General features: G+C 47.4%; 1 protein-coding gene across 1 annotated transcript in view; it reads right to left on the minus strand.

Moving 5' to 3' along the window:
• Window positions 1-1,019: 1,019 nt before the first annotated feature.
• Il6r (interleukin 6 receptor) overlaps window positions 1,020-26,212 on the minus strand; it is a 44,141-nt gene continuing 18,948 nt past the window's right edge. The window contains exons 2-10 of the mRNA XM_090340886.1: window positions 25,176-25,412; window positions 23,213-23,336; window positions 18,220-18,398; window positions 17,445-17,611; window positions 16,897-17,038; window positions 11,298-11,350; window positions 10,184-10,238; window positions 7,650-7,743; window positions 1,020-2,005 (exon numbers count right to left, since the gene is read on the minus strand). Coding sequence (XP_090197012.1) covers window positions 1,774-2,005; window positions 7,650-7,743; window positions 10,184-10,238; window positions 11,298-11,350; window positions 16,897-17,038; window positions 17,445-17,611; window positions 18,220-18,398; window positions 23,213-23,336; window positions 25,176-25,412 — 1,283 coding nt within the window. The 3' untranslated portion in view covers window positions 1,020-1,773. The remainder of the gene's footprint in view (window positions 2,006-7,649; window positions 7,744-10,183; window positions 10,239-11,297; window positions 11,351-16,896; window positions 17,039-17,444; window positions 17,612-18,219; window positions 18,399-23,212; window positions 23,337-25,175; window positions 25,413-26,212) is intronic.

The following is a 26,212-nucleotide window of genomic DNA, read 5'->3' on the forward strand; positions in this document are numbered from 1 at the left end:
TACAACTCGAGGGACTATGTAAAAAGACAAAGGCACGAAGGTAGGGGATTTTCTAATAAACTTTCCCTCTGATAGCAGAGCTTGTAGGCCAAAGGGTGGGGAATTTCTAAGAGCCTACCCAGTACCAGCGGGAGGCATGAGGACAGGAAGCAGGACATCCTTTCCTTCCTAACTACCCCAGGGAGAGTTGGGGGGAGGCAGTTACAGTTGATATTTTTCTAAAGCAGAAAAAAAGCAGCTTATTTCTGCACTTTTAAAACAAAATACAAGAAACCAGAAACTGGATGCCAGTGACTCATGCCTATAATCCTAGCCACTCAAGAGGCTGAGCTCTTAGGATCATGATTCAAAGCCAGCCAGGCCAGGGAGACTCTTACCTCTAATAAACTACTCCCCCCGCCCCCCTAAAAAGCCAAAGTAGAGTTGTGGCTCAAGTGGAAGAGCAAAAGAAGGTCAGGAACAGGGCCCAGGCCCTGAAATCAAGCCCTCTAGGACTGGCACCAAAAACAAAACAAACAAACAAATGAAAAAACAGAATCCAGAATCTTTTCTCTCATAGTGAAACTTTTTTTTTTGTCAGTTATGGGACTTGAACTCTGGACCTGGGGGTTGTTCCTGAGCAATACAGCTCAAGGCTACCACCCTACCCCTTGAGCCACAGCACCACTTCTGGTTTTCTGGTGGTTAATTGGAGAGGCTCACCATCTTTAGGACCAGCTGGCTTTGAACCTGGCTTCTCAAATCTCAGCCTCCTGAAGCAGCTAGGATTACAGGCATATTTGTTTCTCCTTTTTCACTTGACTTGGTTTTGTACTAAAGGAAATTACTGTGTTCCTCCTCTGCAGTGAGTGGATATGGGCCTTCTAGCATCTCAAAAGAAAACAACAGGTTTGTTTGTTTTTTAATTAAAGTATATCCTTGCTCAGTTCATTTTTCCTTTCACATGAATATCATCTCTCCTAGTTGCTCAGGTCCAGTTGAAAACAGAATCAACAACTGCTGGGGTTGAACGATGGCAGAGGCCTCCCTCCAACCACCCACCTTGAGCTTTCTTGGGGAGACTGAGAACATTGTTTTTTCAAGGCTCTGCTCCCCCACAGAGCTGCTACAGCAAGGAACCACAATCCTAGCTCCCCAACTTTCTCCTCCCAAAGTCCTGAGATCTACAGAGGGAAATTAAGCTAGTATAGTTGCTTCTATAAACAAAAATGCCTAGAATTATCATTTACATTTAGCAAAATGCTAATGAGGAACTAATTATGATTCCACATAAAACCATCAGGCCCTGAGATATTATTCATGGAACTTTCCCCACCCTGTCTGCTGCATGTTTTTTCAAGTGTAGAGAAGAAAAGCAGGAAAGAGCTTCCTCTCCAGCCTCTGAGATTGCTACAAAGCCATCCTCAGGCCTTCAAAATCAAAATGGCAAAGGCACTTGCGTGTTGAGTTCAAGCTAGAAGATTCGGCTACTCAGTGGACCAAGGAATGAGCAAATGGATGGCCTTTGGGCTGGAACACCACCCTCCCCTTGAGGGTGTAGCTCGTGAGTAACTCTCAGCTCCTCCATACCCCGTGTCCATTGGAGACTCCATACAGCGCCTTTGTTCCTGTGACCCCCTGAAGCAGAGTATTTGGGAAGGGAGGTTTGAAAACTCAAGCGTCTCCACAAGGCTCTTCTGTGACAGTGAGGCCGACAGCCTTCGCCCTGAGATAAGTGGGAATGGCAATGAGATATGCCCTGAGCTGAACCAGCTGGTGCTGTCACCCCAACAGCTATCTGGGGAAGAAGCAGTCTCTGTTGCTGATGCCATTCATGTTCTGTGGGCTCCTGGCATCTGGTTGGCTGTGGTTCAAAGTGCTGATGGACCCAGGACTGCTGGTGGACACTGGCGTGGGGAGCAGAGGAACAAGCACAGCGGTGGGCTTGGGTTCTTCCAAGGAACATGGTGGCTGAATGCTTGTCTTGCCTTCTTTCAGAGCCTGTGATTTCCATGTCCTCCTGAGCCTTTGCACAAAGCGTGCGCACACACAGACAAACCAGAAAGAGGTTAAGTTCCCTTTGAGATGAACTCATAATGAAAAACACCAACAGCTAGCTGGTAGCTGGTAGCTCTGGTGGCCTGGCACTCACAACTCAGCCCCAAGGAGTGGGGACGGTTGATCCAATCAGCAGAGGTGCACAGTCCTCTGGAGGGCTGGTGAGTTTCAAAAACACACCGGGGAAACTGACCATCTACTGTTGGACTGATGTGTAAGAGGGAAGGGGATGGGGAGGGGAAATGTCGCCATTTACTTCAAAAAGAGAGAGACAATCTTGTTCTTGTAGCCAGGATAGAAAATGGGCCTCTCAAGTCAAGTGAGGGCTGGCAGGAGGCAGATCATCCACCACCAACCCTTAATGGCAAGGACAGTCCCGCCACCCTCCCTCCACCTCACTCGTGTTTGCTTCTCTCAGTCCCCCTCCTCCTCAGGTCTCTATCTGTCCCAGCCCAGGAAGCCACCCAGCAGGCAAAGTGCTCATACTCAAACGTGGGCACACATTGACTTGGCTGGCAGGAAAGGCAAGGTTAAACAGGAAGGAGATAGACATCTCTCCTTGTGCTCTACTCTGGGCCCAAAGCCAGGGCTCAGTCACTGAGAAGTCACTTGACAGCTCAAAGAAAGATGAGATGGTGATAGCCATCTTCAAACGTACAGTCAGGTCTCCTTCCTGAAGGGTGGCGGGGCTTGGACACAGTGTTCTGAGAGGCAGCAGGGCCTCCTCAGCTCCTTTGTGTTTCCCTGTGGTGCCCAGCTTGCTGCCTACTAACCCAGAACAAGAGTAAGCATGGTGAGGCCGGGAGTTTGGCTTAGTGGTTAAAGTGCTTGCCTAGCATGCATGAAGACCCAGGTTCGATTCCTTGGAACCACATACATAGAAAAAAGCCGGAAGTGGTGCTGAGGCTCAAGTGGTAGAGCTCTAGCCTTGAGAAAGTCCAAGGACAGTGCTCAGGCCCTGAGCTCAAGCCCAGGACTGGCAAAAAAAAAAAAAAAAAAAAGAGTGAGCATGGTGGCCCCTCCTGCCTCCTCCATCCCCTCAAACCCCAGGTACTTGCTGGTGCCAGTGGCTCATACCTGTAATCCTAGCTACACAGGAGGATCACCATTCGAAACCAGACCCAACAGGAAAGTTCTTAAGACTCTTATCTCCAAAAAAACATACTCAGAAAAGGCCAAAAGTGGCACTGTGGCTCAAAAGGTAGAATGCTAGCCTTGAGCAAAAGAAGCTCAGAGATCAAGACCAAGTCCAGAGGTCCCCAGGACCAAAAAAAAAAACACAAGAGTTGGGCATTTTCCTTGAGCTTCTTTTTATATTAGCAGGCTATTCCTGTCCTTGTTACAATAAATAATTGATAGCTGGCTCCAAGCCTGCCATTGGCTCTTAGCCTATTATCCAATGGAATAAACAATCTGGGGAGTGTTTCTTCGTGCCTGGCCATTTGGAACCCTCACAGGAAAGGAGTCCCCACAGGGGCGCTTACTGGAGCCCTCCTCCCCACCAGCCCAGCCCTGGAGAGAAGCTCTCCTCTGTAAAAAGACCAAGGACAGGCTACACTAAGGATTGCAAAATATTCTCACTCTGACTCAGGAATTCCTAGGAATACATTCTAAATAAGAGCAAGGTAAAAGCTTTGGGCAAAAAGATGTTCAATGCATTATTGTTGTTGATAAATGCAAAATACCCAAATGCCCAAATACGAGGAATTTGGTAAAGTGAACTTGGGTACTTGTCCCTACTAAAGGAGGCTGTTGCTAATAAAAGTGAGGTTTATAAATTCTGTGGGGAAAAAAGTGCTTATGTGAGAATGCTAAATTTAAACAGTAGGATTCAGAGTTCTGAATAATCACAGCTAAGGCAAACCAAGCAAATAATTGAGGGCCAGGAACTTGGCCTAATGGTAGAGTGCTTGCCTACCATACACAAAGCTCTGGGTTTGATTCCTTGGTGCCACATATATAGAAAAAGCTCAAACAGGGCTATGGCTCACATGGTAGGGTGCTAGCCTTGAGAAAGTCCAAGGACAATGCTCAGGCCCTAATTTCAAGCCTCAGGACTGGCAAAAAAAGAAAAGAAAGGAAGAAGGAAAGAAAAAGAGAAGGAAGGAAGGAAGGAAGGAAGGAAGGAAGGAAGGAAGGAAGGAAGGAAGGAAGGAAAACAAAATTTAGGCAAGAAAAAAAAAAAACACCTAAATATTGTCCTTGATCCTGGTATGTTCAAGAAAGAAAGGAAGGAAGGAAGAAAGAAAGAAAACAAAATTTAGGCAGGAAAAGAAACACCTAAATATTGTCCTTGATCCTGATAAGTTCATTTTGTGGAAATACACGTATTTACTTTTACGCATGTGACCTTTTCAGTATGTTCGCTAAACTCTAACCACACTTACATTTTAAGAATTAATGGTGGGAGTCTCTAACTCTCATTTTCTGAATGAGAAACAGGAAATGTTTCTTCTCCTATTTATCCCTACTTTAACTTTGTTATACCAAAAAAAATCCTTGTTTACACTTAAAAAAATTTATAGGGGGCTTCTTTTAATAAGACTTTCCTTTTTGTCAGTATTTGGCAAATTATCTATAATTATCACATGCAGATGTACACACACACACACACCATAATCTTTACTGACATTTTTAACCAAAATGAAAACTATCTTTGCCCTCATTTTTTGTTGTTTTTTTAGCAATTGGATATGTGATGGAGAAAGGTGAGCTTTCCCCAAGATATTTTCTGTTTGCCAGTCCTGGGCCTTGAACTCAGGGCCTGAGCACTGTCCTTGGACTTTCTCAAGGCCAGTGCTCTACCACTTGAGCCACAGCACCATTTCCAGCTTTTTCTATGTATGTGGTACCAAGGGATGGAACCTGGGTCTTCATGCGTGCTAGGCAAGCACTCTATCACTAGGCCAAACTCCCAGCCCAGCCTCGAGATATTTTGAGAAGAGATCCCCTTCTGAAAATCCCAAGTTGAAAGACACCCTTGAAACCAGCCAGGGGCCACATTCATTTACTCATGGAACAGGTGGATATGAGAAGGTAATACCAGGGTTTAAACTCAGGGCCTCAAGCTTGCTAAGGGAGAGCTCTGCACTTACTCACCTCTCCAACCCGTCTTTGCTTTTAGATATTTTTCCAATAGGGTCTCCTGCTTTATCTATTTTTCAAACCTGGGCAGGCCTCAGATCATGATTCTCCTATCTATAATTCCTGAGTAGCTGGGATTACAGGTGCATGCCCCCAAGCCTGGCTCTCTTGTCTTGACGGGAGGGATTTGAGGACTAGTGGAGCTTTTCATTTGAAGTGAGTCTCTCTAAATAATTTTGCCAAATGCACAAGTAAATGGAAACCCACCAGGCTAAGAAATAAATTGCTGATACATTTTTTTTGTTTTTTTGTTTTTTTTATTTTTTTGTCAGTCCTGGGCTTGGGCTCAGGGCTTAAGCACTGTCCTTGGACTTTCTCAAGGCTAGCACTCTACCACTGAGCCTCAGTACCACTTCTGGCTTTTTGCTATGTATGTGGGGTACTGAGGAATCGAACCCGGGTCTTCGTGCATGCTAGGCAAGCCCTCTACCGCTAAGCCAAACTCCCGGCCCCGCTGATACATTTTTTTGAGGGGGACAGGGTATTTGCCCTGGCTGTGCCACAGGGACTCAGGTTGTTTAGCAACCAGCCAGTGTTCAAGCATCATTAGCAGGTAAACAATATTGGCTTTGATGCTTCTTTGTTAGTAGCTAATAGCCCACCACGATGGTACTGCTAGCGAAGAGACCATGGTGGGCCCTCTCTTAGCCAGGCTAATATTAGCCTAGCATCCTGGCAAGGCTCTCATGGATGTGCTCCAGCCTGGATCTTAGTTGTATTTGGGCAAGCCATTTTACCTGGGCTGTTTCCTCATTTGACAGTTAAAGAATTTGATTACAGGGGCCAGGAGTTTGACCTAGTGGTAGAGTGCTTGCCTGGCATGCACAAAACCACGGGTTCGATTCCTTGGTACTACACACATAGAAAAAGTTGGAAGTGGTGCCATGGCTCAAGTGGTAGAGCTCTAGTTTTGAGACAGTCCAAGGACAATGCTCAGGCCCTGAGTTCGAGCACCGGTGACTGGCAAGGAAAAAAATGTTTTTGATTACATGATCTATAAGACTCCATCCATCCCATCACAGAGTGTAAGCTTTGGGGCTGAATCTTGGCTTTGCTCTTTCTAGACATCAACTCCTTCAAGTTTCACTTTCTTCATCTGACAAACAGAAACCATCTGATATTTACTTCTAGAGATTACAAGCAAGGCCTGTTAAAAAAAATATAATGCAGAAATAGAAGCAAAATATTCAACTGTGTGCCCTCCCAGGCAGGAAACAGCTCCTTTATTACTTCATTGCAAAGCAGGCTGGGCTGAGAATGTGACTTAGCCGTAGAATGCTTGCCTAGCATGCATGAAGCTCTGGATTATAGTCCACTGAACTATATAAACAGAAAAGGCTGGATGTGGCACTGTAGCTCAAGTGGTAGAGTGCTAGCCTTGAGCAAAAGAAGTTCAGGAACAGTGCCCAGGCCCTAAGTTCAAGTCCCAGGACTGGAAAAGGAGGAGAAGAAAGAAGGAAGGAGGAGGAAGGAGAAGACGAAAAGCAGGCTGGAAGCTAAGGCTCATATCTATGATCCTAGCTACTCAGGAGATTAAGATCTGAGGACCACAATTTGATGCCAATGTGGGGTACAAAATCTAAGATGCTCTCTTTCTGTCTGTCTGTCTGTCTCTGTCTCTCTGTCTCTCTGTCTCTCTGTCTGTCTCTTTCTTTCTCTCTCTCTCTCTCTCCCCCCCCCCCTCTCTCTCTCTCTCTCTCTCTCTCTCTCTCTCTCTCTCTCTCTCTCTCCCCCTCTCTCTCTCCCTCTCTCTCTCCCTTCCCCTCTCCCTTTCCCTCATCCTGGGGCTTGAACTCAGGGCCTGGGCTCTGTGTATGAGTTTCTTTTGTCCAAAGCTAGCACTCTACTACTAAGCCATATTCCCAGCCCAGAAAACCTAAGAGTCAAATCGCCAATTATAAAAAGCCAGAAGTAGAGAGGTGCCTCAAAAAGTAGCTTACCAATCTCTCTCCTCATCAGATCAGCTGACTTCCTCCTAAACTTCGAGCTATTCTTCCCATCACTCACACTGCTCCGTTGAAACTTGGCCCCAGCATCAAACAACCTCTCCACATCAGGCTTCCTCTCTAGATGGTACTGTTCCCTACAGGGCCAAGTATGGAAGCAGGTGCTGTGTCACGTGTGGTATGTATATTCTTTTGCTCAGTAAAGAAATAAATGAACAAATACTGTGCAAATGTTGATGACAAAATGGGCAAAAGAAGGCTAACTAAGAACAGAGGAGCCAGGAGTTTGGCCTAGTGGTAGAGTGCTTGCCTAACATGCACGAAGACCCAGGTTCCATTCCTCAGAAAAAAGCTAGAAATTGTGCTGTGGCTCAAGTGGTAAAGCTCTAGCCTTGAGAAGGCCCAAGGACAGGGTTCAGGCCCTGAGTTCAGTCTCCTAGACTGGCAAAAAAAAAGAACAAGAAGGAAAGGAAAGAAATAAAGAACAGAACAGAGACCCCACCCACCCCCAGCCCATCTCACCTCATGATAACGCCAATGCAGAGGAGGGATCCAAATGCCAGGCTGCCTCCAGCTGCCAGGAATGTGGGCAGTGATGTGGAAGAAGAATCTTGTACTAGGAAAGAAAGGAGGGGAGGAGGAGGAAAGGGAGAGGAAGGGAGAAGGAGAGGGAGAGACAGGCACTCAGCTGGCTGTGGAATCACAGAAGCCCTGCCCACACCCCAACAGAAAACAGCTCAACTAAGTAGCCCAGCTGCCTCTTTTCTGGCCAGACCAGCTGTAGGATCACCCCAGCATAATCTGACAGAGCCCAGGACTCCACTACTTGGAAAGACATATACCGCAAGCTCTGTTTCTGAGTGTCTGTGGCAAGCCACGGGCACCCACTCCCTTTCAGCATGGCTTTCCTGGTGACTTCTAGTGAGCTTCATAGGTGGTGGTGGGGAGTGACACCAGAAACAGAAGGTTCTGGAGACTCCTTGATTGAGGGCTATACCAAAGAGGCTCAGAAACTTTCAGTCCACTGTGGGCCCATTGGAATGTCACCTCTTGCCTGTCTCCCACCACCTCCAGCTTGGTACTCAAGCCCCAGCCATTGACCTTCTCTTAGTTATTGGATGAGCCTTGGTCCTTTCCTTCAGAGCTCCCCCCCACTGTCCCCCTTCTCTCCTGAAATGACCTTCCCACCTTGCTGTCCACTTCTGACTCTGCCTTTTTTACTTTTTTTTTTTTGTCTCTGATGAGGTGAGGCCACGTACTCTAAGCTGGGGAAATGTTCCTCCTGGCTGTTCCTCCAGGTCTTCCTCTAGTCTAAGCTCTTGGAAAGCAGCAGCCACGTGGGCCTTTCTCACTATTATACTCCCAGCTGCTCCCAGAGGGCCTTGAACAAAGCTGGCCCTCCAAAACATTTCACTGAACAGAAAGAAGAACAATCTCACTTCCCTAGCAGCTAAGTCTTTCGTGGCAAAACCCTTTGTGCCCCTGACAACCCAGGCACAGGGGACATGTAAGCAAAACCATCTTTCTTGCTGGCTTAGGAGATGGAAGTCACAGTGGACCAGAATTCACTCCCCTCTGCCTAAAGGAAGCCACTGTGATTGTGGATGCCACAAGCCCTCACTGAATGCATGAACCCAGAGCTGGCAAGTGACTGTGGGCCACAGAGCCAAATCTCTCCCAGAGTGTCCCACATCCTGATGGAAACAGCAGGATGTTTATTGGATTTGTCAATATTTGTCAATATTTCATTCTCTTTTATACCTATCCCTTTATTCAGTAAATATTTTATTGAGTGTTCATCATATGTCAGACTTTGTTTGAAGTCTCAATGATGAAAGAAAGAAAAAAAGAAAGAAGGGGAGAGAGACAGAGAGAGAAAGGAAAGAGAAAAAAGGATGGCAGGGCAACGCAAGCATCTTCCTTAAATGCAATTTCCTGTCACCTGTCATTCAAGGCCCATTCCAAATGACACCAGCCGGCTGTGCCCTCCCAACCCACCTTGCTTTATCTGCTTTTTGTTGTGGCTACTAGTCTATGGTGCTCTACTGCGCCCAAGGCTGGCCGCTGCACAGCATACTTATGAAGAGCAGGCATGGACTGGACACTCTGACTCCCCAGCGGTGCCAAGCTCAGCCCTGGGTATTCAGTGGGTGCTTTGTAGATGTGCAGTGCCCAGAAGGCAGTGCAGGTGAAAGGTCCAGGAATGAGCAGGAATCTGAAGGATTGTGAAGCTGGGGCTTCCTCAGAAAGCTCTGGTCATCGCCTGCAGCTGCTCAGCTTCACAATTCTAAAGCCAGGACCCCATGAGGCTTGAACTCAAGACCTAGGCACCGTCCCTGAGCTCCTTTTGCTCAAGGGTAGCACTTTACCACAGCACCACTTCTGGCTTTTTCTGTTTACGTGGCATTGAGGAATCAAACCCAGGCCTTCATGCATGCTAGGCAAGTAGCCACATTCCCAGCCCCTAGGACCATTCTTAAATCAATGGTGGTAAACTTTCCTGGATTTGCTGGTTATGAGGAATGAGGAGCATTAAAACTGAAGGCCCCAAAGTCAGAAAGTTCCCTCAATGATATTCCAGTTCAGACTCCTAAAACTGTGCGTTCCATTCATCAGTTCTGTAGGCCAATTGCCAAATAACTTCACTGATTTATCTCATTGGCCCCTCACTATATCTTAGCAACAATACCATGCTTAAATAGGACACTGATGGCTCACGCCTGTAATCCTAAATACTCAGGAGGCTGAAACCTGAGCATTGTGGTTTGAAGCCAGTCTGGGCAGGAAAATCCATGAGACTGTTATTTCCAACTAACTAGCCACGCCACCCCAACCCACCCCACCCCACCCCCACCCAGCCAAAAGTGGAGCTGTGGCTCGTGGTAAAGCAGGAGCCTACCACTAAAGAACAGTGCACTTCAAGCTCTCTCTAATATATATATACATATATATATGGCATATAAAGAAATGATCCTCTGCTAACTGTCCAAATCAGAGATTTTTCTGCAGACTCTAGAATGATTTTCTACAGGATTCCAAGAATTTCTAGTCCTTACCTGGGAGGCTTGTTGCTTTTGGTGAACTCCTGTGGGCATCTCCCTCTTTTTCTTCCTCTTCATTACCAATAGTCTGAGAGAGAGAGAGAGAGAGAGAGAGGGGGGGGGGGGGGGGGGGAGTCAGAGAGAATCTTCTCATCCCAGGCCTGGCTCTACATAGCTGTCCATCATTCGGGCCCAGCCTGCCGTAACTTTCTCCTCCGAGCTTCCCAGAGCATTCCTCACAAAACTCTCACTGCTATTTGTAATGTTTATATCCTCACTTATCATGCTGGAGGTAGCTTCAGAGAGAAGCTATGCCAAAAGCTAGAAGGTACAACCACCCTCCTCGCCCCACACTCGCTGGGTGTTCAGCAATTGTCTTTCAGGTGGGTTCTTGATGCAGGTACCAACACTTTCCAGTATCCTGGCATCCAACCTCTGTGACCTTGGGCAGACTGAGCCTACAGGGACCCCAGCTCCGCTTGAGGACCGAATGAGAAGGGTTGGAAATAGAGCCCACTAAAAAATGCTTGCTTATCCAGTGCAAGGCCCTGAGTTCCATCCCCAGCATCAGAAGAAGGGAAAGAAGAGGAGGCAGAAGACTGAATAAGATGCCTAGCTCAGAGTTTAACAGGTGGGCCAGCCCTCAGTCAAGGTAGAGGTCTGTGGCTGAGGGCATGGGTTTCACATTTAGGAGCCCAGGCTTCTTTCTCTGTGCTGCCCAGCTTCCAGAGAGGCTTAGCATTGAGGAAATCAATGGCCATGGGAGGAGATATAGTTGGATGTAAAATTGGATTACTCAAGGAATTGGTTAAACAGCTTCTGAGCTAATCCTCTTTCCAGCAAATGATACCAGGCATCCAGCAAGGGAAGGACTCGATAAAGTGCATCTGCTGAAAGCAAAGGCATTAAATCCTGTCCAAAAGGACTAGACAGATGCAGCTGAAGCTAGACACAGGGCAATTCAGTGAGCCAGGCAGGACTGCTCTTGCTCTCCAGTCCCCAGCACAGTACAGCTATACCCCTGCACCGAGCCTGGGGGAGGACAGGAGATACGCCCATCAGCAGAACTGGGATGGACACCCACATGTTTAACGACCAAGCATGGCTACCCTGACCCTTTTACAAGAACATGGCTCACCTGCATGGCAGGGAACAGGGTCGTGGCTGGAGTACTCCTAGATTCTGCAGATAGAAAGAGAAGTCAGCATGATTAAGTCATGGGCTCTGGAGTCCTATCAGATAGGCTCCAGAGCAGTATAAAGATCACAATGAGCCAGGTGCGGTGGCTCACACCTGTAATCCTAGCTACTCGGGAGGTTGAGATCTGAAGATCACGGTTCAAAGCCAGCCCTTATACTAAAGTCCATGAGGCTCTTATCCCCAGTTAACTACCAGAAAACCAGAAGTAGTTCTCTGGTTCAAAGTGGTAGATCACTAGTCTTGAGCAAAAGAGCTTAGAGACTGTGTCCAGATCCCAAGTTCAAGTTTCACCACTGACCAAAAAGAAGTACAAAATAAAGCTGGGTTCTGGTGGCCCATGCCTTTAATCCTAGCTACTCAAGAGGCTGAGATCTGAGGATTGTGGTTCAAAGTGAGCTCAGGCAGGAAAGTCTATGACACTCTTATCTCCAATAAACTATTCAAGCTAGAAGTGGCACTGTGGCTCAAGTGGTAGAGCACTAGCCTTGAGCACAAAGAGGCTCAGGGACAGTGCCCAGGCCCTGAAAATTCAAGCCCCAGAACTGGCAAAAATATATATATTTCTAAAGAAGCATTTATTTTATTTAGTTATTCATTTGATAGTACAAAGGTTTGGATTCAAGGCCCTGTGTGTGCTAGGAAGGCACTCTACCCCTGGCCACACCTCTAGGAGATTATTTTTCAGGTTAGGCCTTATACTTTTGCCTAAGTCAGACTGATCTTCCTCTCTCCATTCCCATATAGCTAGGGCTATAGGCATATAGCACTATATTATTTATTATCTATTACATAGCTTATGATATGCAATCATACACGGGAGAGAAGATAGAAGGATCCACATCACCAGATATAAGCACTGTTAATCACCATTTTCATTTCCTTCCCTTAGCCATGTGCAACAAAAATATATAGCAATAAGAGTGACTCCTCGCCTACAGGGATGGTTTCACACCCCTACAGGAACAGGGATGTGGACCGGGCTTTCTCTCATGGCCACTCCCCTGCTCTCAGAACGGGAATTCTGCAGAAATTGCTGAAAAAAGAGGCCAAGAATCAAAGCCAGCAGCCCAGCATGGGAATGTGTCCAGTAAATATGAGCCCAAGGGATCGGACACTGAACCATGACAGGCAGTGGCTGGAATGCAGAGTTTTCCAAATAATTTCTTGTCAGCCATCGTTTTCCATCAAGAAAAAAAAAATAAGTTAAAAATACCACTAAAATGGTTTACACCAAGGTCCACTCCCTGAACCAGGAGTAGAATAACAAGCCTAAGCAGGTGGTAAGGTGCCCCTGCTGCTCCAGGGAGAGAATTTCCCATGGGAGTTTGTCACCCAACTAGAAATGGGGAGAAAACTACACATTAGTGACACTGGAAGGGTAGAAAGAACTCAAACAGGCCCAGAGAGGGAAAACAAGTAGTCTAAAATCACATAGCAAGTTTATCCTAGAATCAAACCTCAAATTTATGAGGGAACTTGTTGCTTTTTTCTCCCTTCCTTTCTTTCTTCCTTCCTTCCTTCTTTTGTCAGTATTAGGGCTTGAACTCAGGGCCTTGCACTCTCTTTTAATTTTTTCACTTAAGATTGATATCCTACTACTTGGATACCTCTATTTGTGGCTTTTTGTTAGTTAGGTGGAGATAAGAAACATATAGACTACTCAGTTTATATGAACTGCAGTCCTCAGACCATAGCCTCCTGAGTAACTAGGATTACAGGTGTGAGTCACTGGCACCCAGCTGGGACCCAATTCCTTATGTCTTTGTGCTTTCCTGTAGCAGGCTCACAGAGAACAGTGAACACCTGGCAAGAGTGAAAGAAGGATGAGCAGAACATAGTGATGGGGCTGCTAGAATAAAGTTAAAACCAGGAGATTAACAGAGCTAAACAGCAAATACAGCTGAGAACAGATGGTCATAGAGCAGCTATTTCCCAGATCCCAGCACATGGCAACATCTGGAAGCTTTTAGACCCCACCCTACACCTACGGCCTTAGAGCTTTGACTGTGAGACCCAGCCATCGGGTTCTTCAAAATTCTCAAAGCCCAGAGACTTGTCAGGGAGAAGGGGAGACGGACCTCACATAGCACATGGTACTGTGATATTTAACCTCCCTTTGGTAGTTTCTGTCTCTGGGGATAAAGTGGGAAACTTATTTTTGGCATTAGCCTGACTAACTTAAAATGTGACCAGAAGCAATAAAACGTTTCTAATATGAAAGTGAATAAAGTTTTCAAACAACAGGAGCACTTTTTTAAAGCTCCCAAGATGACTCTGAGAACCGAGATCATTTTGTCTTATGTGAGACAGATGTCAGCTCTGGCATGATTAGTAATGACAATTATTCCCACTTCACAGATGAGGAAACCAAGATCTAGAGGGAAGTGACCCAGATGAATCATATAGTGTGCCAAGAAAATACTATGGATCAGGTACAAGTTGATCATGCTTATAATCCTAACAACTCAGGAGGCTGAGATCTGAGGATAGTGGTAAGAGGACAGCTCTCTGAGGATAGCAGACAAGAAAGTCTACGAGACTCATTGACTAAACATGTGCTCTACCACAGAGATACACCCCGGCGCTGTTATAGCTCATGTTGGGAGGAGTGGAGGTTTGAATCCAGGGCCTCATATCTGCTGGGCAGATATGAGACAGAATGGAGACTGGGGAAGGCGACTGGCAGGAGACACAGGTGCCAACACTGCAATGCTAGCATCTATTGTTTTTCCATGCGCCAGGCTCCGGACCAGCTGCTTTCCATTGTCATTGTGAAGCCTCATAACCCCGCTAGGCAAGCTTGGGGTTGGGGTTTTTTCGGAGGCAGGTGTTATTATTTCCCTTTGACAAATAACCATACTGGGGTTCAGGAAGGTGTTTCCCCAAGGTCACCCCAAGAGACCCAAGTCTGTCTCCTCCAGCCCAGAGCTGAGTCCCAGATGGCAAGTGAGAGCGGCCTCGGCACCTTGTGAAATAGACAGAGGAAGGGAAAAGGGGGAAGCATGCAGAGCTGGAAGCAGGGCGAGCTCTTCAGAGCTGGGCAACCACCTGTGTATGCTTCAATCTTCACCCTGTCCAAAGCAGAGAGGCCTCAAGAGTTATGACTCAGACGCCATCCATCCCCCAGGCCCTCATTTCTGCACTTAGACACAGAAGCTGTGTGTGCTGGCCAGGCCTAACCTCAAGGGGGCAGCACCTGCTGCAGTCCAGCCTCCCACGCCTGGGCTGGCCTCAAACTGCCATCCTTCTCATCCACCTCACTGAGTCGCCAAGATTACAGGTGTGAGCCACTGCTCTCAGCTACAGCATACCATTTTTAAAGAATATTTTTTCCCAGTAGACTCAAAAAACAAATCTTTAACAGGCAGGATTCTCACTTGATAGACGACAAGGCTGAGGTTCTGGGAGATGAATGAACTTTGCTGATGTCATCCAACCTGGTTCTAAGTCTAATGTTCTTCCTATGACCTCTGTCCCCAAAGGTCACCACCCCCACACCTAAGCTGGAACCCAGGGGCATCTTTTGGTCAGAGATTTGAGAGTTGAGAATGCTTAGGGTCAGAAAGTCCATGGACAGCATAGCAAAGTGCATCAACACGCCTGAGCTACCGGCCACACACCGCTGTTGGCAAGTCACTACTCACCCCCCCCTCCTGCCCTCCCACATTCCACAGCTGCTCCCCAACTTCTAAGCCCCTCTGGCCTCAGAATCACCCAAGTTCCTCTTGCCCTGCTCCTCAGTGGAGAAGGAAGGAACACGTTTCCCAATGGACTATCTTTATACTGAGTTTAATGCTGTGCCCAAAAGCAATCAGTGTAGGATGAGGAGCTGCTGCTGTGGAGAAGAAATCCAGTGTTCTGCTTTGCTTACCCAGTCACGCCAGTCCCAGCTCCCAAGGCTAGAAACCCGAGATTGTTCCCAGAGCTGGCAGCCAGCCCCTGCCAGGCCCTCTACACCTTCCACCAGAGGGAAGATGGGGGGAACAAAATCACTGGGCTTAGGATGAGCTAGAAAGTGAAAACCCCACAAACCACCTAGCACACATCCTGCAAAGGGGAGCCCAAGAGGCAGGTCTTCCTAGAACTCCAGGAGAACTCAGAGACATGCCAGGTCCACCCCAGAGAACACAGCAAGGACCCGAGAGAACAAGTGTCTACCCACTGATTTGTGGATACACAACATATGCCACTTCTGTACAACAGAATATTATTCAGTGTGAAAAAGGAAGACACTTTGCACATGTGGCATGGTATGAATGAACCTTGAAGACATGTTAAACCAGACACAGAGGACAAATCCATACAATCCCACTTAACTGAAGCATCTAGAACAAATTCAGAAACAAATTAGCGTGGTGACTTCATCCAGGGGCTGGAGGAAGGGCTGGTGATTACCTATTTGTTTCAACAATTGGGAACTCCAATTTTGCAATATGAAAAAGGTAGTGGGCATGGATGGTGATGACGGAACAACAGTGTAAGGACTTAACTTACAGGCGTGTGTGTGTGTGTGTGTGTGTGTGTGTGTGTGTGTTTGTACATGCATGTGCTGGTATTAGGGCTTAAACTCAAGATCTGGTCTGGTCATTGTGCCTTAGATTTTTTAACTCAAGGATAACACTCTACTACTTGAGCCACACCTCCACCTCTGGCTTTTTGCTCATTAATTGGAGATACGAGTCTCACAGAAGCTCATGCCTGCAATCCTAGCTACTAAGGAGGCTGAGATCTAAGGATTGTAGTGCAAAGCCAGCCAGTAGCACTGTGGCTTAAAGTAGTAGCATACTAGCCTTGAGTAAAACAGCTCAAGGACAGTGCCCAGGCTCTGAGTTCAAGCCCCATAACAATAATAACAACAATAATAAAGTCTCACAGAGTCTTCTGCCTGGGCTGACTTCATGCTGATTCTCAGATCTCAGCCTCCTGAGTAACTAGGATTCCAGATGTGAGTCATTATAATAGGTCTATAATCTTTCAATGGCTCCTCCCATCCACTATAAGTGGTCCTATCCTTACTTCTCCTTCCTGCTGTCTGCCCCCACCCCAGTCTGGACTGGCCTATCACAAGTGAAAAGCATGCAGGGAACCAAGGCTCAGTCACCAACCTTACCAACTGTCGGCACTCAAGTGAGGCCACCCTTGACGCTCAAGGCCTCATGGCAACTGCATTATGGATTCAGCCAAGACTAAGCTGGCAAATACTCTAGCTTGCATAGTTTCAGAAATGTGAGCCAGTCCTGAGACTTGAACTCAGAGACTGGGTGCTATCCCTGGGCTTCTTTGTGATTAAGGCTAGCACTCTACCACTTGAGCCACAGAGCCACTCCCAGCTTAGTTTATTGGAGATAAGAGTCTCGTGGGGACTATTCTGCCCACACCCTCAGATCTCAGCCTCCTGAGTACTTAGGATTACAGACATAAGCCACCTGGCACCCAGCTAAATAGTCACTGTTTTAAGCACTTGCTCAGGGGTGACTTGTCACATAGCAAAGTTGAAAAGCACCCATCCTCCCTCCACACCAAGGTACCTGTCCAAGGAGTGCCAATGGCCTCCTGGCTCCAGTTGCTCCACTGGCCCAGCTCAAACTCCTCCTGGGCTCGGAGTTGCACCACATGTCTTGAGCCTCGTAAAGCATCACGGATGATGCAGTGGTACCGAGAATTTCTGACCTAACAGAGGAAGACATAGTGACTCCGGGTGGGCCCTGATGAGCCGGCCAATGTCCCCTCAGCCACCCAGTCCTCACACCATCCAGGAGGATAAAAGAAAGACAGTCTTGCCCGGAGCCACACAACCGGAAGCTGTAAGCCACCACACCAAACCTCATCCACCAGATCATGCTGAGAGTCACAGCCCTTAGCATGCTTATATCCCAACTCTCCTCCTTGTCCTTTCAAATAGGCCTGCCAAGAGAAGATCTGACTGGCATGAATTATTCCCATTTGGTAAATGAGACAAGCCAAGGCTCAAGGTTAACTGTCGTTTAGGGAAGGAAAGTACAAAGCATGGCTTGGAAATCTGCTGTCCCCAAGTGTCCTGGGTGCTTTTCTGCTTGGAAGTAGAAAATGAATTTACCATCCACGTGATGAATGACTTTGACCATTCAGCCCGGTATCGGAGTTCGAAATGTAGCCTGTAGAAATCTGAGTTCCAGGAGGGTGGGTCTTGCCAAGTGACATTGAGCCAGTGGGGGTTTCCAGTCATGGCAGTGACTTTGACATTGGTGGGCGGGTCTGGCTTCACTGTGGGAAAAGTGGGTGTCTATGAAGCATCAAGCAGGGCACAAAGAAAAAGCTTGACAATTCTCCAGTCAGAACCCCAGCCTTAGCGTCTTCTCCATGCATAGCTAAGCCATGTCCTTAGGAAACACTGATGGCTCATGCCTGTAATCCTAGCTACCCAGAAAACTGAGGCCTGGGGATCACAGCTCGAAACCAGCCCAGGCAGGAAAGTCTGAGAGACTCTCATCTCCAGTGAATCAGAAAAATGCTGGAAGAGGGCCGGGAGTTTGGCCTAGTAGTAGAGTGCTTGCCTAGCATGCACGAAGACCCAGGTTTGATTCCTCCATATCACATATGTAGCAAAAAGCCAGAAATGGTGCTGTGGCTCAAGTGGTAGAGCTCTAGTCTTGAGAAAAAAATCCAGGGACAGTGCTCAGGACCTGAGCCCAAGCCCAGGACTGACACAAAAAAAAAAAAATGCTGGAAGAGGGGATAGCTCAGGTGGTAGAGCACCAACCTTGAAAAAAATGTTAAGGACGTGCATGAGGCCCTCAGTACCCCCAAAAGGGAGAGGGGAGATATTAAGTGCAAAGAAAAATTAGCAGCTGCAGAGAGGGAGAGCTACTTACGGACTGAATAACCATCGAAGGCCTTATTGCCACTCAACTTGCTGCCCACACTGTTGGCAACACACAGGGTCACTGAATGTAAAGACCTGTCCCCAAGTGGAATCACCAACTGGCAGGAGAACTTCAGGGACTCCTGAGAATACTGGCAGGGCTCCTGGGAGTACACTGGGCCGTTCTGGCTGTGGACACAACAGAAAGTCAGTGCTCCATCACTTTCTCCCTTTTTCTTTTTCCCAAGATAGGGAAGAAGACCAGGCCCAAGGGTTAAAAGCTCAAGCTCTGAAGTCTAAATCTCTGAAGTTTAAATCTCAGCACTGGACTATACACTTCTCATGGTTCGTTTTCGTCACCCCCACCACATAGCTTTTGTGACTTCAAGCAAATTATTCACCCTCGGAATCTCTGTCTTCCCATTTGAAAATAGGAATGTGATGAGTACCTCTCAGATAGGGGTTCTATTAAGGTTCACTGAACCAAAAGGATGACTGAGATAGGGGAATTGTGAGTTCAAGGCTACCTTGGGCTACAGAGTGAGACCTTGCCTCAAAAAGAAAAAAGAACACGAAGAAGTAGCCAAAGGTTGGGAATGTGGCTTGATGGTAGAGTACTTGCCTAGTATGCATAAGGCCTTGGGTTCAATTCCTCATGACCACATAAACAGAGAAAGCCAGAGGTAGCACTGTGGCTCAAGTAGTAGAGCACTAGCCTTGAACACAAAGGCTCAGGGACAGTGTCCAGGTCCTGAGTTCAAAGCCAAGACTGGCAAAAAAAAAAAGGAGGAGGAGGAGAAAAAGAAAGATCCTGGTGCTGGTGGCTCAGGCCTGTAATCCTAGCTACTCAAGAGGCTGAGATCTAAGGATCATGGTTTGAAGCCAGTCAGGGCAGGAAAGTCTGTGAGATTCTTATCTCCAAGTAACCACCAGAAAACCAGAAGTGGTGCTGTGGCTCAAGTGGCAGAGCACTAGCCTTGAGCATAAAAGCTCAGAGACAGTGCCGAGGCCCTAAGTTCAAGTACCACAAGCAACAAAAAAGGAGGAGGAGGAGGAGGAGGAGGAGGAGGAAGAAGGTATAAAATCTCTAGCACAATGGTAGGGGAGGGGAGGAATATAGGAAATGGGCGCTGTAGGAGAAACTCTATCACTTAGGCACTAAATTAGGATGTGGTAAGCTGAGACTTCGTGCCAGAGCCTATACTGTAGGAGCACGGGGAGATGCAGAAATGATTCAGAAGAGCCTGCCTCCTGGCTCTTTTCTTTTTTTTTTTCCAGTCCTGAGGCTTGAACTCAAGGTCTGGACACTGTCATTAGACTTTCTCAAGGCTAGTGCTCTACCACTTGAGCCACCACACCATTTCCAGCTTTTTCTGTGTATGCAGTACTGGAGAATCAAACCTAGGGCTTCATGCATACTAGGCAAGCACTCTATCACTAGACCACTCTCTTGGCCCTACCTCCTGGCTCTTGTTAAAAGACTTGCCCTCAGAGTAGTAGGTGTCCTGAAATGCTCTTCAGTTACCAAGTACTACATGTGAAATGGGTTCAAAAGGCCAGGCAGTGAGTCAGATGCCATCTCACCTGACCTGGAAGCCTGAAGCCTTGCTCACTTCCGACGCACACTGGTATTAGAGGCCACAGTGGTGTGTGCAGGCAGCCACTTGCCCTGCCCTTGGGTCAAGCCACCATCTCTGCAGTGGGTTTGAGCTCTGGGCCCAAGATGAGTCCAGTACCTGAGGCAATCAGCCTTCTAGAAAGGATTCCTTCACCCTTCCTGCATTAGGGCTCCTATCCCACCTAACCTAGAAGGCCTGTTGGCATTGGAAGGCAGAGCCCAGTTCTGTTCTTCTCTCTCTCTCTCTCTCTCTCTCTCTCTCTCTCTCTCTCTCTCTTTCTCTCTCTCTCTCTCTCCCAAGCCTCCCAGCAGGAATCCTAGCCCAAGGCAGATGCTTGACTTTCTACACTTTGTAGAATGTGATAGGATGAGGTCGGGACCGTGGGCGGGCATCATCCTCCCTCACACCCCTCAAGTTTCTCCTAGTCTTTTAGATTCCAGAGCAGATCTCACAGCACCTAAGGCCGGAGGAGAGAGGGAGCTAAACACCTACTGCCTCCCATTTCCGTCAACAAGGTCTCTAGGTGAGCTGGGCAAAGGGTGTAAGCTTCCAGAGCTGATCTGGGAGCTGTCAGCCTCATTGGATGAGCTCTGGTCCCAAACATTGTGTCCAGACCCAGCCAGGCTATGAGGCGTTCTGACCTCAACTGTGGGGGCATGTGCTAACAGTTCTGCAGGCAGCTACCATATTTGCAGATGGGTGACTGGCACTTTTCTGCACAGTGATGCCAGTCCTGAGGCAATTCTTTGGAGACAGACACAAATGGAAGTCCAACTGTGTTGAATCACTGCCCTGATTTTGTTTTTTTTAAATCAAAGCTAGAGCTATACCACTTGAGCCACGCCTCCAGACTGCTTTTGAGCTGGTTATTCCTGGATAACCATGGATATTCCTCCCCCATTTTGTTTGTACTCTCATGACTTCCATCCACATCACTGCTTATGATCTTTGGGGAGTAGGTATTACTAAGTAATGCAGGTCTAGTCAAACACAGAGCAGTGGTAACTGAAATAATTAAGTGATTAAGGGTTAGTGTATACAGCATGGAGGAGGACTAAAGGATGATTCACTACCTGGGAAGGATGACATAAAATGTCATCAGACTACTCGGAATTGCACAATTTCAAGCTTAAGAGTTGCTTATTTCTAGAATTTTCCACTTAATATTTTTTGGACCGTAGTTGACTGAGGGTGACTGCCACCAAGGAAATTGAAGAATATGAAAAAAAAAAAAAAAAAACCTCTAGCTACTAGAAGCCACTGCAGTCTGATGACTGAACTCAGACTTGATTCTAAACATCTGTGCCTGTCACTCTAGCTACAAGGGTGGCTGAGATTGGAAGGATACACTGCCAGGTTGCCCCAAGCGAAAAAAGTACACAAGGGCTGAAAACGTGGCTTAGCAAGCCCTGGGTTCCTCAGTACTGCATAAACAGAAAAGCCAGAATGGCACTATGGTTCAAGTGGCAGTACTAGCCTTGAACAAAAAGAAGAAGCTCAGGGGCCGGGAGTTTGGCCTAGTGGTTAAAGTGCTTGCCTAGCATGCATGAAGACCTGGGTTCGATTCCTCGGTACCACATACGTAGAAAAAAGCCGGAAGTGGTGCTGAGGTTCAAGTGGTAGAGCTCAAGCCTTGAGAAAGTCCAAGGACAGTGCTCAGGCCCTGAGCTCAAAGCCCAGAACTGGAAAAAAAATTCACAGGACTACCAAACCAACAGAAAAAGCTCAGCTCAGCATGGTGGCATGAGCCTGTCATCTAAGCTATGGCAAGAAAGGCAAAGATCATGACAGGCCCAGGTAAAAAGTAAGATTCTATCACATACACACACACACACACACACACACACACACACGAGGCTACAGATGTGTCAAACAGTAGAGCTGTCTAGAAGCTTGAATCCCTTAATTCAAATCTCAGTACAAAAAGAAAAAAGGGGGGAAAAAAAAAGAAAAAGAAAAGAAAGAAAGCCAGGCACTGGTGGCTCACACCAGTAATCCTAGCTACTCAGGAGGCTGAGCTCTCTGGGTCATGATTCAAAACCATCCAGGGCACAAAAGTCTACAATTAACCTGGGGCGGGGGAGGGGGCGTAATACAGCTTTGGTCAAAGTGGTAGAGCTCTAGCCTTGAGCAAAAAAGCTCAGTGACAGTGCCCAGGTCCTGAGTTCAAGACCCATGACCAACCCCCCCAATTTTTTTTTTTTTTTTTTAAAGAGGGCCAGGAGTTTGGCCTAGTGGTAGAGTGCTTGCCTCTACCGGGTTTGATTCCTCAGTACCACATACATAGGAAAAAGCTGGAAGTGGTGCTGTGGCTCAAGTGGTAGAGCTCTAGCCTTAAGAAAGTCCAAGGACAGTGCTCAAGCCAAGTTCAAGCCCCAGGACTGGCAAAAAGAGAAAGAAAGAGAGGGAGCCGGGAGGGAGGGAAGGAGAGGAGAGGAAGGAAGGATGACAGAAGGAAAAAGAAAAGGAAGAATACAAAAGCAAAGCATAAACTTGTAAACTAAGAAGGCTGATTTGGGAGTGAAATCAGGCAAAACTGCCTAAAGGTGACATGACCACCCCCTCCACTCTGTCCTTGGCTAATCTTATCCCAGGTCTCCAGCTTTGTTCCCTCTTCTAGTGGCAGGTCAGGGGCTCCATGCAGGCCTGACATCTGTCCTCACTGCCCCAGGCCCCAACTACCCATCTGTGACTACTTCCTGCTGCATTACCTTTCTAATGCAAAAAGCCTGCTGTGCTCACAGAATCAAGATGCTGACAAGCCTGTAATCCTAGCTAGAGGCTGAGATCTGAGGATCAAGGTTCAAAGCCAGCACAAAAGGACCTGAGACTCTTATCTCCAGTTAACCTCTACAAAATGGGAAGTGGGGCTTGGCTCAAGGGTAGGGCCGTAGCCAAGAACTAAAGAGCTCAAGGACAATGTCCAGGCTGAGTTCAAGCCCTATGATTCCCCCCCCCCCAAAAAAAAGGTGCTGATAAAGGCCTCCCACTCCCAGGGCCATTCACATTCACATCTTCAGAGCTAGAGACTTCATTGAGTGAACCACTGCCCTATCTAGACAGTCTTAAACAAAGCAGTCCATCTCTCTGAACCTCAGTTTCTCTGTTAACAGGGAAACCCCGTAGGTGTGAGGCAGCTGGAGTTCTCAGTTCCCAGCACAGTGCCACAGCCCACGGGGGGGAAAACTCATTTCCCTTTCACTCCCCCTATCCAAAGGAATCACTTCTTTTCTCTTTAGGCAATTCTGTTCTGCTGATAAAATGTTGACTACCTATCCAGTCCAACTGTCCTAGTGTAGAGGGTTTCTGTGAGAGCCCCACACCTCTGTGTGCCCACAGTCTACACAGAGCAGACACAACACGGCTCAGCGGGGGCTTACTTACAACTTTTCCACGAATAGTACAGCCTCAGTCGTTGGGGAAGGGGCACTCTGAGGACTCCACTCACAAATTACGTTTTGGTTGAAGCTCTTCCGGAAGCAGGAGAGCTGGGGTCTGCTGGGAGGAACTGAAAGGAGAACACAGCAAGCTGAGGATACACAAAGCTTCCCAGGGGCATGCACTACAGCTGCACAGAGGAGCCAGCCCTGGCCCAGGATATCCCAGCCAAGCTAAGCCCCCGCTAGACCTGCTGGGGGCTGGGACATGAAGATATACAAGTGTCCCTGTCAGGCTGGCAAGAAGATGGTGGGTGTGGGAGGTGAGGTAACACCTTCAGGCCTCCTGTCTAAAGGAGAGAGAGGACCCATACCAAAGCAAAGGAAAGCCAGGTGCTAGTGGCTCACTGCTATAATACTAGCTACTCGGGAGGCTGAGATGCGAGGATCGAGGATTGAAGCCAGCCTTGGGCAGGGAAGTCCAAGAGACTTTTATCTCCAATTTACTACCAGAAAAGCTGGAAGTGGAGCTGTAGCTCAAGTGGTAGAGCCCTTCCCTCGAGCACAAAAACTCAGAGACAGCATCCCGTCCCTGAGTTTAAGCTCCAGAACTAGCACACATACGTGCACACGTGTGTATGTACACATACCCACACACTCAAAGCAAAGGAAATGTGGGGGTGGGGAGGTGGAGTCACACGAAGTGGCTGTGTGGCTAGTCCCAGCAGCCTTTCACTTTCTTGACCTCTAAAACAAACGGATACTATTGTAATAACCTCCCCAGGTTACAGGCAGGATTACATGGCAGGCAAGTAAGCAAGTGCATTGGCGTACGGCTTGTAGCTAGGGCATGGGAGAAGAAGCTAAACATCTGCTAATTCTACAAGTCAGAACAACTCATTTAAGTTGGACACTGTAATCCTAGCTACTCAGAAGGTTGGGATCTGAGGATCATGGTTTATAACCAGCCAGGGCAAGAAAGTAAAAAAAAAAAAATAAAAAGGAAGTGGAGCTGTAACTCAAGTAATAGAGTGTTAGCTTTGAGTAGAAAAAGCTAAAGTCTGGAAGCATAGCCTAGTGGTAGAGTGCTTGCCTAGCATGCACAAAGCCCTAGGTTTGATTCCTCGATACCACATACGTAGAAAAAGCCAGAAGTGGTGCTGTTGTTCAAATGGTAGAGTGCTAGCCTTGAGAAAGCCCGAGGACAGTGCCCAGCCCCTGAGTTCAAGCCCCAATAATGGCCCAAAAAAGAATAATTTGAGAACTCACTAAGTGCTATGCACTGTGTTTGTAAATTTATTTAATCTTTATAACATTAGAGATAAAGTAATAGAGAAGGGGTAGCAATGATTGTTAAGTAATGCACCTTCTATCTGGCAAATATAATGTAACCCTCCTATTAATTACAATTAAAAAATTGTTATCCAGTTAAAAAAAAGATAAGGTAATAGAATTACCTTCATTTTTCCAGAAGAATTGGAGGCAGAGAAGTTTAGTTGTATGGAAAGGACCAGGATTCAAACCCAGGCCGCCAGGCTCCAAGCTAATCAACCATTAGGCCAAAAAGACAGTATTCACCAGCCCTAAGGCCCTACCCAGCAGGAACTTCCTTTAGTACCTCACTAGCAAGCATCAGTGTACCTTTTCCTCTAAAATTCTTGGGGCGCTGTCCCTGAGCTCTTCAGCTCCAAGCTACCACTCTACCCCTGGACCTGGGCGTTGTCCCTGAGCTCTTCAGCTCAAGGCTTCCACCCTACCCCAGGAGCCAAAAGTCCCACTTCCCATTTTCCAGAGGTTAATTGGAGATAAGATTCTCAAGGTCTTTTGTGCCTGTGCTGGCTTGGAACCTTGACCCCCAGATCTCAGCTTCCTGAGTAGCTAGGATTATAGGTGTGAGCCACCGCACCTGGCTTACACCACATTTCTTATGGACCTTGGAGGTGTCCTAGAGCTCTGAGAACACAACTCACCATCCACCAATAAGCGCACAGTCCCTGCCAGGTGGTTGTCCAGGTAGCACGAATAGTTCCCAGTGTCACTCAGCTCCACTGACCTCAGAAGCAAACTCTTGCCCACACCAGCCCACCTCTTGTGTGGTGAGCCAGCAAACAGCCAGTGAACAGTTGTATTGTCTGAAAGTTCTTCCACTGGGCAGGTCAGGGTGACACTGGCCCCTGGCAGGCTGGTCAACACGTCACTTGACACCTCTGAGAAGAGAAAACATTCGGTGAGCCATAGCCGCCTGAAAATACGCCTGTTGCTGACTTGAAGAGGCTGTGGAGGCCTCTGTATTATACTTTCCAATTCCACATGAGACCCAGCTCACATCACCTCTGCCTGGATAAAGACAATGGCACCAGGATTCTTCCCCAAACCACCCAACTGCCCCAGTGTGTACTCTCAAGCCATAATCTCCCCACCCCTTCTCCTGATTAGATAACACAGTGACTCAAGATAAATAATTCTAGCTTGCTGGGAGGTAGAAATCAAGAGGATTGCATTTCCAAGCCAGTCCAGGCATAAAAGCTCATTAAGATACCATCTGAACCAGTGATTGATTCAATGGCATAGGCTTGTCATTCCAAGCACAATTGGGTAGGCACAGTGTTTGTACCTATCATCCCAGCAACCAAAGGAAGCACAAATAGGAGGATCACAGGACAGGACCATCCAGACATACAGACACTATGTCAAAAACCAACAGACACAGAAAGGCGCTGGCAGAGCGACTCAAGTGGTAGAGCACCTGCTTAGCAAGCAGGAGACCACGAATTCAAACCTCAGTGCTTCCAAGAAAGATAGAGGAAAGGGGATGGGAGGGGAAACGGAAGAGAGGAGGAAAGGGCTCAGTCCACAGAATGAAGTCCAAGATATTCCACATAGCCCGGGGACATGCCTCCAGCCCATGCTGATCTCACAGGCCTCATCTCTTGCCACCCCTTTAAAAGATCCAGTCCTGCTGTCAGGCTCTACTGTGCCCTTCCACTCCTCTTCCCCACTCCCCAGG

Source organism: Megascapheus bottae, chromosome 10 (assembly GCF_031878675.1).
Source record: "Megascapheus bottae isolate mThoBot1 chromosome 10, mThoBot2.hap1, whole genome shotgun sequence".
Taxonomy (NCBI): Eukaryota; Metazoa; Chordata; class Mammalia; order Rodentia; family Geomyidae; genus Megascapheus; species Megascapheus bottae.